The sequence below is a fragment of the Atta colombica genome, unplaced genomic scaffold, assembly GCF_001594045.1.
Source record: "Atta colombica isolate Treedump-2 unplaced genomic scaffold, Acol1.0 scaffold187, whole genome shotgun sequence".
Taxonomy (NCBI): Eukaryota; Metazoa; Arthropoda; class Insecta; order Hymenoptera; family Formicidae; genus Atta; species Atta colombica.
In genome coordinates this window covers 262,722-282,307 of record NW_017259279.1, presented here as the reverse complement: position 1 = coordinate 282,307, position 19,586 = coordinate 262,722, and the positions used below count along the sequence as shown (strand labels likewise).

Genomic DNA, 19,586 nt, shown 5'->3' with positions numbered 1-19,586 from the left:
ATATATATATATATATATGAGGTTTCTTGTCGTACATATTAGGTATGGAAAAAAGTTCGTGGCGTTTTTTTAATGCCATCTAAATGGGAAAAGAATCCTAATAGAATTCTTAAAAAAAAGTAAAATTCGTAATTATCAATACATTTTTTGCTATTTCTTGTTACTCTTTTTTCTTCACTTTCGATAATTTACATACATAATATAATTTAAGTATCTATATCAAGAAATTTAATACTAAATATCAACTCATTATTTGATTTTTTAAAATTAAATATAATTTATTTGCTTCCTTTACACATATATCTTGCGTCAATATCTATATTCTTTATAAAGTTCTATTTTATCTATACATAAAAAAACTTCTGGCATTTTTAAGAAACGTTTGCGTGATTTTTTTAAATTTAGATTTACACATCAATATCTGTCAGTCTTATTAAAAAATGCAATATCTGTCGATAGATTTTGCTTTACTTACCTGAATGGATTTCGCGCGGTTTTGGCAAATTAGTGACACATGTGTGAGGACAGAGGAGCACATTAGCCGGATGGAGAGTACCCTCGAGAAAGCGGCGTTTCGTTTCCGACAGATGAATGCCACCTAATGGCGTTTTGGGTAAATAATTAGGTGGTACCAAGGCAAGACAATATATTCCTACTGCATGGATCGAGTCCACCGCTTGTAATACTCGAGACATCCATTGGAAGCTCTATATAAAATGATGAGAAATTAAAACTAACAATAGAATTAATAGTTGTAAATAACTTAGAGACCTCCTTTAATTAATATAATACAATAATAATCATATATTAACGGGGCACTTAGGACACGACAGAATTTTTGATTGTCTTAAATTATTTATAATTTTAACATTTGACAATAGTTAATTATTTAATATAATCTTTTTCTGCATCTTTTTACTCGACGAGTTTCTATACAGTATGTAAATGAGGTGAACATCGCTTTTATTCTGAATTCTGAATTTCCATCAATTTCCTAACACAATTTTTTTTCTTGATAACGTGTTCCGAGAGCAATCCACTCAGCTATGTAACAGTTGGACAATGTTGACAATATTGGATAATGTTGTCAAGAGAAAGATCGCATTTCACTATGTCGCCACCATGATTGCATATAAAACACTTAATTATGATTCATTTTTCAACATTGTTTGCAATAACGTTAAGAATTTTACTGAAGATGGCTCAAATCGGAGCCGAAATTCATAATGAATTCAATTGATTGACACAATTGTATATTAAATTTCTTGCGCAATATTTGTTCTACTACTGACTTCTAAGTGCCTCGTTAATTATATTATATAATAAGAAATATTTTAAAGGTGCTCAAATCGGTTTCTGACAAATTCTTTCTTCTTCAAATAAAGGTTCCATCATCTTCTTATTTAAATAATATTTAATTGTAGAATGTACCTCTTCTTCACTGCAATCAGGCCGTTGTTCGGCTACGACGCATATCCTTTCGTCCCTAAGAACTCTCACACTGAAAACGGCGATTCTACCGCGGTATATAAATTTCATTGGTTCGACCGCTAACACAGTGGCAATAATGTCGTCGGCATTGTGTTTCCTGCCAGTCACCGTCATGAGACCGTCCCGCGATCCGCAGACAAACACAAGTCCTCCAGGACCAAGAAAACCCAACAAGCCAGAACGCGTGTATTCTACATCACTCAAGGTAGTACCATCGACTTGTAAGGGCAATATCTTGAAGGTATTGTTAGTAAGCCCTTGCAAGCCCCAATATTGGCTACCAGTCGCTGCACTATGCACGCAAATTTCACCTACTTCGTCCGTCTTACAAATAAATGGCTGTCCTTCCATCTTAATAACGACTACTACACCTGTAAAAAATATAAATATATACATTGTCATTAAGATACGTCATAATGTAAAAAACAATCAATTTCCAAAGAGAACTCACTTCCAGGCATGACTTGTCCGCAATCTTGTAGTGTTAATGATGTAAGAGAATTCTCCTGATCTACTCTAACAACTCCGTAACTCAGACCGGACATAGAGAGAACTCCACGACCAGTCGCATTTACTCCTGCGCGTCCTGGCCTTCGTACGGATACTGTGAGGGCCTCGCTTGAGGAAGCGCAAGGACAGACAGCATCTGGTCTGAGTCCTTTTGATTGAAACACTGAGAGAAATTGATCGCAGGACGAGAGAGACCAGGGATTTGCGCCATCTGCAACGAGTAGTAACCGCAACGACGCCAGAGAAACATCCTTGTGATCCTTAGTTGCTAACAGACCCCAGTGAAGATCTCGCGATTTTACGACCGCGACGCTGGCACGATGCTTCGTAATCATCTGCATCCAACTAGCAGGATTAACCTTCATCAAAGCATAAGGGATGAAAATGACATGCATGCCATTTAGTACACTGGTTAAAGTACTGTGCCAAAGGCCGACTTCCCGCTTAAAGTCAAGCACGCAGACAGCATTCTCGCCTTCGGTGTAACCGCAAGCCTGTGTGAGAGCACGACAATGAGCCATCATTGCCGCCCTAGTAATAGTCACACCCATCACGGAGCCATCTTTATCGGTAGTATATTCAATATATGCGGGCGTGTCATCGGTAAGCCGTGGTGGCGGTAGCCAATCTTTGGGTGTCTTGCCTAGATGCTCAGTAACGAACCAATGCAGTTTTGGCCAGCCTTTAAAGGCTATTACTTCGCCAGCTGCCGTCTTTGGCAGACCTTTTAGACATGCTTCACTGGTCAACGCCACCTGAAAATCAAGATGTATAGCAATGCTAATTCGAGTGAGTTACATATATTAACACAAATCGCAATAAAAATTGCAAGAATGTACGGCTAATTGAACATGCAAATATAGAAAGAAATGTTGTTTGGTGGATAAGATAAGAGATAGTATTCTGTTTACCTGAATTCCACAACTTCCTAAAAGAAATCCAATCTGTTGAGAACCTGCATCACGACGAGTCAGAGGTACTTCAATGGGCACTGGCACGATTCCGGCTTGAAGACAGCCATAAAAGGCGCACATGAAACTAATCGGATCGTTATTCGGATAAACCAGGGCGATTCTGTCGCCAGGTTTCAGACAGCAATCTCCTCCGCGACTTAAAGCCTTATTCAGAAGGGTATAGGCAATCTTATGAGAACGACTGAACAATTTACCGTATGTAAGCGTTACGCAAAGCTTGCCATTAGGATCCAGGACAGTAGCGACGGGCGCCTTGTATGTCGCTGAGCCATACCTAAACGTGAGAAATGTTTCTTAAGCCAGAAACACATAAACACATTTAAAACAGTAAGGCAATAAGACGTAAACAGTAAGTAAGTTGGACAATCATAATAGAGAATATAAGGCAATAATCTTACGTTTTCTACGGTAATTAACTGTTTCATTTATTGCTTATACCTTATTGCCTTGTGTTTTTATATCTGCTATGGGCAGATATTATACGGATCAATGAAAAGAGATAAATTCAAATTTTTATTTTTAACAACATATTTTAAGGAGAATCAAATTGGTTCCAAACAGTTGTGAAACGTCCCTTATGAGTATATACAAATTTCTCGTAGTTCGCAAAATGTGACGTTGTTGACTTATTGATACTTTACCTCTGAATGGCAGCTTCGAGAGATCGTGGTAACCCTGATGGCACTGATAGTGTTTCGCCTACCGCCGATGTCATGGAACCACCTTCGGGTTTGGGAGCATTTGGATCCTTTGGATTCGCTGCGATCTCCAGTTCGATATCGTCGTCCTCGTAAAATTCTGGTAGCGGCCGACGCTTCGGCCGTTTCAACGTGTTTAATAGTTGCTGAATCTTTGCAGAGACTTTCCAGCGACCTGTGGTACCAGTGCTATTTTGATCTTCAACCACGTGCGCATAACGATTCACCCGGTCAGCACCAGGTCGCCGCGTTGCCGATTGCTGCTGACTGATCGGGGTACTGCTCGTCACATGAGTAACGTCCGGCGGTTGAATATTACAATAGGCATGTGGCGTGTATTCAGTGATGTCAGTGATGTCGGCGCCAGGCGGCCTCCTAGCCGGCGGTCTGGGCGGAGGTGGAGTATCGCGAGCGGAACCAGTACTACTGGTATCCGAAAGACCGGTACCTATCAAGATTGATAGTAATTAGTGCACACATTTATTGGAGAATTTATTTCATATGATCATGTGTATGCAGGTTTCTTCACATTTCAACGCGCAGTTCAACTATTTTTTCTACTTGTACGTATGAAAGAAAAATAATGTGTATTGATTATTGGCGTATCATCCGGCAGAAATAGTTAAGGTCATGTAATGTTAATGTTTAAGCGGAATCAAATGACGCTTGAACCATGTTTTTTTTTTCTTTTAACATATATGCACCCCAAGATAGATGAATAAAATTAGTTATATTACACGACACACTAATTATTTACTTTGCTGCATTTAGTGATTTTGTTCGACAAATATTTATAAATAATTCTCAATTTATTTATATTTATTCAATTTATTTATATTTACCTCTATATGTATTTAATTTGGAACAGAATCAAATCATGCGCAATAAGAACATTACTTCTTATTATTTTGTCATTATATGTGACTAATAATAATAATTTTACCGGTTGGACCACCTGCGCCTGGACTCTCCTCAGTGACAACGCTATCCTCGTCACTACTAGATTCGCCGCTATTGCATCTCTCTCGATCGGGACTTCTGGCCATCACGGAGGTTCTTTTGGATGGCATTGGTAAGGATGGTTTTGGTCGTCCCTGCATTGCCGCTAAAGCCTGCTGCACTGCCTCCTGGCGTACCTCTAAATATATAAATCGTGATTACTTAAATGGACACTGGAGTAGTGGATGACACGTGCAAATACTTAATGTCGTACTTCCGCATCGTCATTCGTTCATCATCTTCGAATGCTAATTATATGTACGTGTTCATGCGTATTGCGCATCGTACATTTTCTGTCTTGCTTGCGATTTAACGTAATACTCTCGAGAGTATGTAAGTGGATGCGCGCGCGTGTGTGTGTTGTATATACGTGTACATATAGAGATTTGCGGGATGCAAAGATACAGAGATTTGATTTAAAATAAACTGGAAAGAATACATTAAATTAAAATTATTTTCATTATGAATAAACACTGTGGGCAGTATTCATAGTCAAATCCTTATATTCAAGACCGTCTTAAGAAGTCACAAATTAATCAAAAAGCTATAGTGTCTTAAGATATTACTTAAGATAATCTGAAATAAGAACGTCTGAACTATGAATACCGCCCTATGACACATATAATTTTATCTACCGAAACAATCACAAACACGATGAGATAAATGAATAACTTTTGCATACTGCTATTTGCAAGATGTACAGATTTTATTCGTTCCTTCTTAATTATATATTTCGAGCACATTTTATATGTAAATTGAGATAAAGAATACTGTAGTTACCAAAAATAGAATTCATTTATCGTTAACAGTGTTCGATTCATGTATAATATGTATACGTAAAACTAGAACGGATATTTTCCAAATGGTGTAAACTGTTTAAAATGACACATAATAAAGTAACTGGACTTTATATCTAAGTTATGCAATTATTCTGAATTTTTTTACTGAGTCCAAAAGTAAAACCGCACTCAAAAGAGGAAATATAATTATTGAATATTAAAAGAAACATATGATATTTTCAAATACTTACATAGATACAGTAAAGGTTTTAAAAAGAAGTAGTGTTTAAGTCAGATTATGTATATACCCAATATGGCTAAGTATGTTTTCATAAAAATATATTAAAGAAAATGAAAAAATATAAAGTAATTCGATGTTATTTTTACAAGATTATAAATTTATTAACATGTGATATGTTTATTAACATGTAATATCAGTGTTTTTTGTGCAATGTACTCTATTTTCAGTACCTAGATCAATACTTAGATACAGATACAGGTATACTTTTATTGTAAAATTTCAGAATAAATTACATTTTGATGACAAAATGATGTCTTTAATGTTATTTTAATATCAAAATAACAGCTTGCTTGTTAGATATGATCTATGTATTTCATATATTCGCACGTAATATTTATTTACATACAGGATGTTTCTGTTATAAGGTAATATCTCCGTTGCTATTAATGATACGCGAAAATGCCTATGGAATAAATTGTTTGATTCGAAAGACACATATTTACTGTTGTGTAGCCTCCAACATTAAAAAAAGAATAAAGTTTTTTTTTAAGTGCGTTTTATTCCCTTAATGCCCGCAACGCTCGTTGAATCATTTTATCTTTCTTTATCATTTTATCTTTGTTGTTCAAATATTAAACAAGGATGCTCGTGAACGTTGCGAATATTATAGGGAACGCAGTCTATAACTCATTTGATTGTTCATCGTTTTTGCAGATGCACGTTTTAAATATTCATTTGCACACTTTCAGAAAAAAAGTTATTCAAAAAACAATTTTCGGAGGGATAACTTCATACCACCCCAATTGTGAGTAAATTATATTGAAAAAGGATTTGCAAATTACAATGAAATCTGCAGCCAAGAGAAAACGCTATTTATTTAATTTGGTATGGAATTTAACTTGATGCCAATTGTTGATATCAAATCTTTATATGAATAATATCTCGTTAAAATTAAGTAAATAATAAAAATAATATCACTTGGGTTTATTTTTAGGTTTATTTTTTGATAGAATTTAACTTGGCTAGTAGACTAACATTTAAATTTTTAATTTGTAAAATATTTTTTTTCGAGTATTAATTTTTGATAGAAAATTAAAGCTGCCATTACTTGAATTGGAATAAGATCTTCAATAAGAATATTTTTGAAGGAGAATTAAAATTATTATTACTCGGGAATAATAAAAGAATATGTATCACTTAGATTTTATTCAAGAAGCATTCTTCGAGCCTTTTTTTATCTTTTTTTTTTTTAAAGTAAGTTTGTACTAATATCATGCATTTTGTAGCAGTGCGAACGTCTTCCTATAAACAGTTTATATATTTTTTGCAACATGTGTAACATGCTTCCAATAGAATAATTGCAAATTTTATAATCTAGATATAAAAAACACCCTCATTGTCTTATATAATATATTATACCTATGATTATAATTATAAAACGTTTTTTTTTTTTTTGAGAAAATAGCAAGTTGTACATAGAAAAATAAAAGTATAGTTAAAGGAAATTTTGATACGGCAACATGACGGATAAGGTATCACGTTCTGATATTCACTGTTAGAAAGTGTACGCGTAGCAGCACACCTGGCTTTCTTCCATCATGATACGAATGACATGATATTTTATATCTTAATCTGACACATTATGAAAAGTATTACATATGAATATTAAAGCAAACTACAAAATAATGTTGACTGTATATTACCTTATTAATTGAAAAATCTTTCGACTTATTAAAAACTGATAAGTCCTATATGATTAAGTCCTGTATGAAAAATAGGCGCATTGAGGTTCATCAGTAAAACTGTCAGTTTATGATTTTCCTTACATCAATCGATTCATCTCCTTCTGCGCATAGAAATATTAAAATTCGATTATAAAAACATTGCATCAATCTCTTACTTGCAGATTGCATGTTGTATTGAAGATTTCTTTCTCATGTAACTTCTTTTACGTATTCAGACGAGCAACATGAATAGTACGAGTATATAAGAGTAATAATATAAGAATTTAAAGGAGATGGTGTAGGAGAAGAGGCCTAAGATAGTAAGAAAAATTTATATAGAATTCTCTTACCATCACAATTCTCTTGATCCATCTCCTCCAAACTCCATTTGTACTATTCCTGTTGCTCGTCAGAAAATTGAGAACCTTGTAATCATCGGATACTCTATTTACTCTTCTTCATCTTGCAAAGAATATTAATTTTTCCAGAAATTGTTAAGATTCGTGATTTATATTTTTTATCTTCCAGAGAATTATCGCAAAATTAATACACAAACTTAAAAAGAAAGTTGTGAAATGTGAATGAAAGAAAGTTGGAATGAGAAAGATGATTTCTTACAATATCCTATAATTTATAAGTAAAAAATTGATGCAATATATGCTATATAATGTTTTTATAACCGCACTTTAATATTTTTGTACACAGAATGAGATAAAGCAATTGATGTAAAGAAAAAGATAATTGCTTTTCAAAAAATATATAATTTGCAGTATGCAATTGTACATCTTTTTTGAAAAATAACTATGTGCTTTCATTACACCAATTGATTTATCCTATTCCGTGTATAAAAATATTAAAATATAATGATTAAAGTTAATATTTAATCAGACGTTTTTTTATACTTTATGTCAAAAATTTATATGCTAGCATGTCATCTCACCGCCATCGGGAGAAGGAAGAGCCACTACTACGTGAAAAGAGCCGCTATCACCTTGAAAATCGCTTCATCTGGCAGTACATGCAGGTTGTATTATTCTGTTATATGGAGTCTACAATAGAAGTCGTAGTAGGATCTTAGAAGTGGTAGTAGGATTTTAAGTCGAAAATTGACCAATAATAGTCGATTATTCTTCTCATATTCGACTGTGATTGGTTAATTTTCTATGATTTAAGACCGCTGCGATTGTAGACCCCGTATTATATATTTCTTTTGTTATTGCTGCCATTTAGAGCACTGTGATTCGCAACAGAATTACAGAAGCATCATGGGAGGAAGGAACTCTATGTACGATATACATTTTCTTCTGGTGGAGAAGTACCAATATGAAAGATATCAAGAGAACGATAGCCATGGATACAGTCCGCCAAAAAGAAGGTCGCTAAATTACGGAGTCGCCAAGCGGAACATTCCTAGCTATTCGGAATTGTCAGGAGGCTGCCCGCATATAAAGGAGTCTCCTTCCAATTTATAATAAGCGCAAGGATCTGCGACTCGCGAGGACTTACATGATTCGCGTAAGCGATAAGACCATACGCGTGACATGGCCTTGATTGAGAGGGGGAGGGCCATGGACCTGCGGAAAAATCCTGTTCGACATTCGTGTTGTGGCCGAGCCAATTGTTTGTAAGGGAGCACGTGCGATCTCACATGAGGAAGCAAGTTATCAAGGAACGGATACCGAAGAGAATACCGAAGCGAGAGAATACTTGGAGCCGAGAGATCGGAGAGATCGGGAAGGAGCAAATTCGATGAGACGAGTCACGTTATTTGTAAAGTCGCCGATCGTAAGATTCTTGGCGTCGAGTAGATCGCACATTAAAAACTTTTAAAGATTTCGAGCGGCCAATTTTCTAGCTGTCGTGTAATATAATGATTGCAAGCCATTGCAATCCATGCATATCATCCGCCCGTCTTTTAGAGAATTGTCTGTTGCCAAATAGAGTTCATCCTTTGTCACAGCCGAATCATATCCTAATGCGTAATTATATGTTGAGAGTAATTCTGTTTCACAGCCTAAAAGTCATTTTCAAATCTTCGCGCAAAGAAATATTCAGCGTCGCGTAGCTATTACCTTTTTGCGTCATATTGTCCTTTGTGATCATACGAGCTTTTGCGTACTGACGATACATTCTTAGTGGTAAAGTATTTGTGTCACATTTATTCGTCTTTAGTTCGGCAATATTAAGAATTCTGGTAACATCGAAATCTTGTGATCTTGTTTAATTGGCGCGTACATAATCGGATTGTATTATTTTCGTTGCGGATGCCGAATTTCGAAAGAAATGTCTGGCTCGAAGATTGTACTTTATAAATATCCTCTGTAATTTGACGTTGACAGAATATATTTATTACAATATTTTCTTTGTTAACTTACTGCCGTTCTTTAAGCCTATTTCTTTCATCTTCTGACATTCTTCTGTCTGTAATGAACCACCCTCTCTACGAATCTATCTCTCGTTATTGAGAGTGAATATTGCGAATTAATCGAAAATTAACGAAAGAGTGGCACGCTCTCTCATACCTGACGCCCAATTCACATTTAGAAAGCACTTATAGCAACTTGTTAAAGATCCGCTTAATTAATTCTGGAAGTAGTGATTCTGAAAATCTAGTAGAAGACGCACAACAAACAAAGTTGTGTCATTACTCGCGAGTACGGTTACAGTATCTACATACATACTGTTACAGGACGTTTTGCAGCAAGGATACAATACAGCGAATTATCCCATCCATATTTAACGTTAGTTTAACGTTGGTAAATGACAAATGTAATGTTCATTGTATTACACTGTGCTCTTGACGCAAAATGTCCATAATTTCATTTATCATAGTCAATTTCATTTATCAGAGTCATTCGGAGGATTCCACATAATTGATATAAGACGCTGCAATCGCATATTTTCTTTTGATTGACGATAATGACAATAACGATTTCTTATAATCTAGACAATTAATTTTTGGATAGCAAATACTTGGACATTCAGTTCATTGATGGCATACGCCTAGATATCTACCTCGACGGCGAACATGTAGACAACAACCTCGACGATGATCTTGACATTTCATTTTATGAATAATTTACGCTGCACGCATCGCAGCCATCATGTGCAGTTATGTATGATCATGTGCAATGCTGATTTGCTGGTTAGATAGATAACATAAAGTCAAAAGCCATCTGTTATTGGAAAAAAAAAAAACGAAAAAAACGTACATTTCTCTTCTGGTCTGGATGAACATGACACGCGTTCCTCGAACGCACTCCTGATCTTTGCAGAATGTAGAAAGTGCAAAGTGCAGAGAATGGCTATGTTCGACAGTGTTTCTGTACGCACCCGACCATGCTCGACGGCGTCTGCCTTCTAATGCTAAAAATTCCTGCCGTTCTGCTCTGGACGACGATGATGTTAATAATGATGTTTCTTAAAATGATGATAAAATTCAAAGATTCAGAGATATTGCAATATCTCCGTTCGTACAGTAGTAAAAAAAAGCATTTTTTTCAAGTGAATCGAATAAAAATTGTAGAAATTATGATGTACGCCGTTACGCCGAAAAAATGTCTTGAGAAAACACGCGTTTAACGTTTTTCAATACCAATGTTTCGTGTATAAAATTAAAAAATGTACAAATTACCTTTAGTCTGCAATGCCTGCGCCATATTGCTGTCCTTCAACATTGATATAAACCTCTTCAATCTCTTTCCGGTTTCATTTTAAAGCTCTGTGAGCCTTTTTTGCCGCTTCGGTCAAGGAGCGCTCCGCTACTTTGATGCATTGAGCGTCCGCTTTCACGCAGAAGTTATAACAGTTACAGCCTATAGGCATCTGCTAGCACGTGTAATACTAATTTTGCAGCCTTTCTTTGTGGTATACACTATTCTTTTATCGCCTTTCATTACAATAAATATATTTTCAAACGTGATAACGGATTTTCCAACACGAATCATCAAGCGCCGTTTGACACATCTATTTACAATGAAAAACAGCTGTGTACTAACGCTACTCGAGTTATATAACGGTCGAAATTTCTATTGATATCTATAATTACCTACGGAAATCTATTGCTACTGTTTTTTCATATCTGAGGCAGCTCCGAACTTTTGGAGCAGCGCACGACGGCACGCCGATCGTAAAGGTACGCGCCTCAAAAAAATCAGTTGTGACTTTGTAAATATTTCGAATTTTCCATTCCAATTACTGGGATTATATTTTTACATATGTATAACCTATTTCATTTAAGTGAAAAAAATTTCGATTTTTTTCAAAGTTTCAAAATGATGTAACCCCTTAAATATTTGCTATAGGATTGTCAATCACAAAATCATAAGACCTTACTTTTTTAAAAATTCATTAAATAAGACCTTTATGAATTCAGCATCCTTTTAAAAATATAAGTTTTCAATTTAAAAAATGTTAATATTTTTATTTGTAGTTGAGTGTAGTAACATCGTTTTCGTTTATACTTCCATAACTACAAACAAAAGAAAAATCACTACAAACAACTACAAACCTGAAAAGGATATCGCAAGTGGATTTGAGATATCTCAAAGTTGCATTTTTAGCTTGTAGTTAATTTATTGTAACCCTTATGGTTCAATTACAAAAAAATCAGAAAATCATTATAAACAACTATTAACAATTCTGAATCAATATACCATATAATTGGCATTTTTTGTTTATCTGAAAATCGGATAATTTATTTTTTCAAAATTTAATATTTTTTAATACATGGAACTACAAACAAAAATAATGTTACTACAATCAACTATAAAACAAAATTTTTTTTGAAAATTTAGATTTTTAAAAGTCAAGTGCCAAATTCGCAAAGATTTAAATGCATGTGAGTATGCCATCGATGGACCAGTTAAATATTTTTATTATTATACGTGATGTCGCACCATTTGTGGTGAAAAAATTATAAGAATGACTTAATAAACATTATATTTTAAATAAATTTTCATTATTTGATCCAATATTTTGAAGTGTAATTGTTTAATATTCGATTTTCAGATAGTCCAATGATGAATAACCGGTGATCTATCCATAGGCAACGTAATCCAATAATGTTAAAATATATTTAAAAAATTATATTAAAAGTAAAGTGATAAATGTCGTTCTAGTCTGACAAGATGAATGAATTTTTTTTCAAAGATAATATCTGAAAGTAAAAAGTTTTCGAAAGTATATGCACTATATAATTTGTTTTTCGGCGTACTTACCCTAAAAATATAATTGTTACGAATTAATTAGCCTAAGGGGCTCATTGATAGCGTACTTACCCTAAATATTTACCTTTATATGCTAACTTCCAAATGATTTTTTCCTTGATGTTAACCTTGAACTTCAAGGAAATAAATATCAAGGATAGTCATTTGAATATTGGAAGATAGAGGTAAACATTTATGGAAGTGTATTTGTTAAAGCTACTCAAATAGAATTGAATGATTTTCGAACAATAGAAATGATACGGTAGAAATGGAGCTGAATTACCAATATACATTTCCTACTTGAATGGTCCTTGTATATCTAGTGAGAGATGTACTCACCGGAATGGTAACGGCTCTCATTGCGTGTCAGTCTGCGATTACCGCGTCTAGCTGCCGCCGCCGCTGCCGCTGCCGCTGCCGCAGTAGCAGAATTCGAGTTCCCAACGTTCCCTGTGGAGCCGCCAGAACTCGCGGGACTGGCGATTCCTCCAGGCGCTAGTCGACCGCCTGCATGCAACATAACAACAACAACAACGACACATAGACAGAAAAAGGACACTATGAGAGCTCGACTGCGAGGCGCAAAAGTTATCATCATTCGAACACTGGTATCTAACTTTGAAACGTTGGGAGTTAGTACATCTTTTATCTACTTTGCTATTGTTAATCGCAAATCAATTCCAATGTTTCTAAATCCAACAAAAAATTAGTTGAAAGAAACGATTCCAACCGTTTCTACGAAACGTTAATCTTTACAGGACGATCATCCACTATAGTGGTATTATTTTATTTTTCATGTTGTAAGAGCGTAATTTTTATGCTGTTTAATCAAAATCCTAATATTTAAAAAATTGAAAAAGCAAAATATAAATCAACATATAAAATCTCCCTGTAAAATTATCCTATGTATCACAAAATGTAACAAATTCTAATCGTATAAAAAATTGAGAGACCCATTTGGGATCTCTCAATTTATCAAATAATTTTATCAATCGAATTTTTAGTATTTCTGTACACAAATCTTTTGTTAAATAATTTTGTTAATCGAATTTATCATAAATAAATAAGAAGTGGATTGTGTCCTTCAAGGTTAAAAAAACAATGAGAGAAGAATGTTCATCATGCTTACGATCCATATATGATAAACACAAACTCTATTTGTGTATTGAGATTGTGATGGCGAAGAATAATGTTTTCTATGTATTTTTTGTATTTTACGTTTTTCATTTATATTTACTCCTTTAGTATATTATTATAATAATATTTACATTAATAATTTAACCTAGTAATAAATTAAACCAATAATAAATAGCCTTTTATCTGAATTTAACATTTTTTTTTACATCTAAAAAATCTAAATAAATACTATTGATAAGTGGTAACACTTCAGAAATGATTCGAGTCATTTTAAGGGTTAACCATCGTGTGACTTTTTTGAAGTGTGACCATGAAGGGTTAAAAATCTCTATCGATAGTTGAAATTTCAAACCTCCAGTAGATTTCAGGTCCTGAAGCCGTCCTTCTGAAACCAGAAAGATTCTGAAATCTAGCGTGAAAGTTCCGAGTGATGCTCGGATTATTTTGATGATCCTGAAGAATTAAATCACATTGCTGTTTTTTTAATGTATATCATCTCTAAATAGGGAAGTTCGAATGAGGTAGTGCACGACGCCGGTTCCAGTTAGCATCGCATAATCTCCTACTCAATTCCTACTCTTACTTCCATGAAACGTAATAGAAAGTTACGCGGGTGAATTTGAGTAACTCAGCTAGAGACTATTGGGCGCCATCCTCAGGAAAACAGGGCTAATGAGGAAGAGAAAAGTGGCTGTCAGATGTAAAAGGAGTTGAGCTAGGGGCTAGTAATTTATTCTAGTAAAAAAAAACATATATTATGAAAGCTCAAGGAAATGGAACCGGACGAACCCTAAGACAATGATAAGGCAACCGAAGTAAGCATATAAGAATTAGAACGTGGAACACCCGTATACTGTAGGTCAGAAGTATTGAGGATGCTCATTGAAACACTAGATAATTATAGGGTGTACCTACTGAATTGCACTGTAAGAAATGTGATAGGACAAGGAACAAGAGACGGAAGTTAATTTTATTTTTATTCTATAGTTTTTATCTATAGTTTTACATTACATACAACATTACATATATGATTGGTAATAAATACCAATAAGATTAAATATATACGTGTTCCTCGACCAAAGCTAAACCAATTACAAATGGAAGAGAAATAGAATTAATTAGTAAATTTATTTATCTTGGATCAAATGAAATTATGGCAGAAATGAAGCAGCGGAAATCCTGCTAATTAATAAGAAAGATTTTGGACTGGCTTCACAACTCAAATCTCAATACAAAGTGTAAGCTGTACAAAACTCTAATGTCATACTGACATATAATGCGGAGATATGGATACTTATAAAGAAATGAAGAATTACTGGGATGTTTCAAACGCAAAGTACTACATAGAATATATGGCACGGTTGTGGATAGTGAAGATGGAGGAAGCGGTATAATGAATATTATAACCATGAATATTATATTAACTATACAACGACTGTAATATTGTGAGGAGGATAAAAATCAACCATCTGAGTTAGATGGGACATATGATCAAGATGGACTCAAGAAATCTCATGCACATCAATACTACAATAACCAATGGAACAACGACGCAGAGGAAAATTGTATTTCGTGGATGACAAGGAGGACTTGAGAAGGATAGAAATGAGGGAATACAGAACAAAAGCGCTGAATAAGGACGAATGGAAAAATATTCTAAAGCAGGTCGGCATAAAGAGCTGTAAAATTAAAATAATGATGATCTTTAAATAGAGTGGTTCTTATTTTTTGATTTTTCAAATTCTTTCCGCCTTATCCCCTAAAATTGTTCCACAAAAAAATAATTTCTGTAAAAGTTTAATTCAACCCAATATCGGTAATTCGGTGCCCTCTACTCGTTAAACATTTGAGTTCCATTACACTATCAGCCCTGGTTTTTATAGTGTCTTTTCCATAAAAATCGACCTATAGGACTTCCATTTTTTTAAATATGTCTTGTTTTTTTTTGAGACTTCATACATCTCATTTAAACAATTAGGTAAATTATTAATGTCTGAAAAATAAAAAAAGTTATTAAATTTTTACATATTCAAGCTAAAAAAATTGATCTATGGGCTAATAAAGTATTAGTAATATGTTTGAGGGCAAAAATTAGTTTAAAATAGGATAAATTCTCTGTATAAGAATTGCTCTGAAATTGAAAACCGTTTCCCCGAACCCTTTGAGGTATAAAGGAAAAGGAAAACGGGTACAAACGATTTTTTTTCAAATGGTTATAAAAGCGAAATTAAAAATTTTATAGTTGCACACTGATCATTTCTTATTTTTCATTTCTTTTTTTATTCTTAGAAACGAAATAACGATCGGTATAAATAGATAAAAAAAGAAATATAAACGCGTTATGGTATCCATTTTTGTTTTTAATGAAGTTGGGCGCCAGGTTCACGACGGTCTAGAGTTGTCATGTCGTGATAACATTTGCTTGATATAAAAGTTATAAATCTGTATTTATGAAATAGCAATACACAGATTAGTTTGCACGAAGAAATCGTTAAGTTCTTAGAATTGGATTAATATTTCTTTAATATTTAATTAAAATACTATCGTTATACAAAAATTTATGTTGTGCGTGAAATATTGATATTATACATTTTTAATCTTCTATTGCACAGTATTTCTAAATTCGGAGTACTTCCTAAATGAAAATGACATTTCGAGTTACACGCTATTAGGAGATTTTTTTTTCTAATAAGAGATATTTTTCTCAGTATATTCGCTCAAGAAGAAGCTTCGAATGAAATTCACAAGGTAATAATAAATATAACGATTCAATGGAGGTATCACTCTTATCGAACACGTGGTACTTTTCTTTTGGAGAAATAAGGCTTCTCGTGCGTATCTCGTGTACGTCTCAACATTTCAAATTGTCATGGAATATATTATAATCAGTTCCAAGACGATTATATGAATGAAGCACTGATATCAAGGCCAGTATTCAGATGTTATATTCAAGATCATCTTAAATACAGTCTCACGAACCAATCAGAAACATATTAACATCTTAAGATATTACGATAGTCTTGAAATAAGAATGAACTATGAATACTGCTCTAAAGTCTCGAATGAGTAACCGTAAATTTTTTCTGCTCACAATGAATAACTTCTGATTTCGAGATAACATTTTCCTTCTTATATTTGTGGTACTTATGTCTCTCATAATTACGTAGGTTTTTTTATTTCGACATATAAATAAGTATCTCTAATTTTTGGCGAAAAACAAACATTAAGATATGTGATATGTCAATAACATATAAATCATTTATGAAAGTAAATCGTGCAAGTCCTACTTAAGTAAAACAAACATGTTCCCTTAAGAATTCCTTAGGGATTCCCTTAAAGCAAAAAAAACCTATTAAATTTCATAGGATATGAAAGAGAGAATGCCTTAAACGATTTAACTGAATCTTAAATGTTTGTATAATTCTGTGTGAATTTATATAGTACGTATGTATGTTTTAAAATGCGCGCCGAAATGATTTTTTGGTCTTGAAACACAAATTCTATTAAACTACACAGTAATATTACAAGTTAAATTGACTAGCAATTTAACAATTTGACATTCTTTATGTATCTTAAAACACTCTTAATAATGCTGAACATAGTAAAATATAATGACATAGTAAAATAATTAATTCTTATTGCAAAAAATATTACCTCGGTCGGGAATCGAACCCAGATCTCTGATATTCCGTGCGAGCGTCCTAAGCCGTAATTATTTACAGAATACGACATTCAACATTATTAAGATCGTTTTAAGATACGAAAAGGGCAAATTAACAAATTGTTAAATTGCTAGTCAATTTAACTCGTGATACTGCGATAGTTTACGCGAGTTTGCGTTTCAAGACCGAAAAATCGCGCATTTTAAAAGACTACATACGTAGTATATAAAGTTACACAGAATTATACAAACATTTAAGATCCAGTTAAATCGGTTAAGCCATTTATTTCAATTGGTTGTGTTTTTAAATTCTCTTTTCAATATTTTTGCAATTTTAAAATTAAAAATTAACTTTTATTGAATATTAATTTATATATAAAAAACATTTTCCATTTATTTGTTCAATTGTATTTTTTGTCCAGTTTTACTGGAAAAATACTATAAAATGTACTATATATATATAATACTATATATATATACTATATATAATACTATATACAAAAATACTACAAAAATATTATTTAAACTGTGATAACCTTATCGCAGACATTTTGAAGCTTCATGCTATTTGGGATATAAAGTCGCCAACATTTCGTGCATGCATAGTACGCCGAATAATTCGCCAATCACCCGCTGATTCATTTGCTACGGAGAGTTTTTAGACATTGCTGTTAAAATCGCTTAATGACAGAGTTAAAGTAAGATATGTTCAACTTTGTCACAGCGATTATTAAACACTGCAACTTTAAAATTTTGAATAAGAAAGAAGCGCTTAGAAGCTTTTGCTACTGAATCCGCTGATAAATTAAGAAGCTTGCTAAAAGTGTATAAAAACAGCGCCGTAAAATTGCCGTAAAAAAAATATCGTAAAGCATCGTAAAAAAAATACCTCTTGTTAATGCGTAATTCGAAATGTCATTTAGAAATTTGTACTTCGAATTTAGAGGCACAACCTCGTGTTGACAAATAAATTAGCGGACGATTGATCAATAATTCGGCATATTGCACTTACGTGATTGGCTATTAAATTATTTCTATTAAATTATTTCCAAAACATTTATAATTTATACTGTTTACTAATGCGTAAATGGTTTAATATTGACGGTTTTGTCAGTCAAAAATTTACTCTGAGAACAAAAATCTGACGGTAAAAGAAGCAAATATCAAAAGCAGCATGTAAATCCTATCTGTAGCTGACTCTTACACAATTCATTATTTTGCAGTCCTGCTATAATGATTTACTTTATCTAAAAAATTAATCATAAGCACAATATTTCGCTTAAATCACACGAAGAAATTACATAATAGAATTTCTCGTTATCTGATTTAGCAATAGCAGCTAAAAAACTGTTGCTTATAGTTCGCGTTCACGACAATAGCAGATGTATATAACGAGCGAATAACGCGGAAGCACTTCTTCCGTGTGCAGATACAGTTAAACTGCAGCGATTCTACCGATCGCAGCTGGACGCAAAGGCGCGCTCATATATCTATACGGGATGACTCCATATTGGAAACATACGAATTCTCGAATATTATATATTTATTATCTACCAAATTCTATTAGATTTTGCGTTAGTATAAAGAGATTCCGAAACAATAAAGAATATAAAATAATAAATGAAATTTATATTTATGTTCTTAAGGGATTATAGAACTTTTAGAAATTAAAAAAAAATGGAAATTCTTTTCATTTTTTCACTAATTTAAAGTCACAAAAATGAATATAGATTAGTTGTTGTAGGTAAATATTTAAAAAATTATGAACCATTAAAAATTGCAAAATTTACAGTTCGTCTTTAAACGCGATTTTTAACAAATATTATTTTAGAAATGATAGTCATTTAAGTATGTTTTAATTGATTAATTTGAAATTTTATAAAATAACATTTGTAATAACATTCCCACATTGGAAATATAACAAAAAAAAATTAAAAACAGCTTCTCGAAGGCTTTTCTTTTTAATTTTTTTTTCAAGTTGTGTGTAACAAAAAGAACAAAATGTTCAAAAAAATACAATTTCCATGGTCACCATGTTGAGTGTCGAAAAATAAAACTTTTCAATTCCCTTCGTGAATCGGAAATAAGAAGTATAAAATGTAAAAAAGTTGATTTTTTATATTAGATAATTTATCAAAACTAAAATCTTGATCATCATGCAAATG

General features: G+C 33.2%; 1 protein-coding gene across 3 annotated transcripts in view; it reads right to left on the bottom strand.

Moving 5' to 3' along the window:
* The window catches only part of LOC108686626 (disco-interacting protein 2), a 46,833-nt gene that overhangs the window by 5,293 nt on the left and 21,954 nt on the right, over positions 1-19,586 (bottom strand). For 2 of the 3 annotated variants that reach the window (XM_018192041.1, XM_018192042.1), the window contains exons 3-9: positions 12,963-13,130; positions 4,617-4,811; positions 3,617-4,121; positions 2,913-3,249; positions 1,943-2,756; positions 1,432-1,862; positions 476-707 (exon numbers count right to left, since the gene is read on the bottom strand). In XM_018192041.1, the coding sequence (XP_018047530.1) occupies positions 476-707; positions 1,432-1,862; positions 1,943-2,756; positions 2,913-3,249; positions 3,617-4,121; positions 4,617-4,811; positions 12,963-13,130 (2,682 nt within the window). The remainder of the gene's footprint in view (positions 1-475; positions 708-1,431; positions 1,863-1,942; positions 2,757-2,912; positions 3,250-3,616; positions 4,122-4,616; positions 4,812-12,962; positions 13,131-19,586) is intronic. The other variant, XM_018192043.1, reaches the window with a different exon arrangement.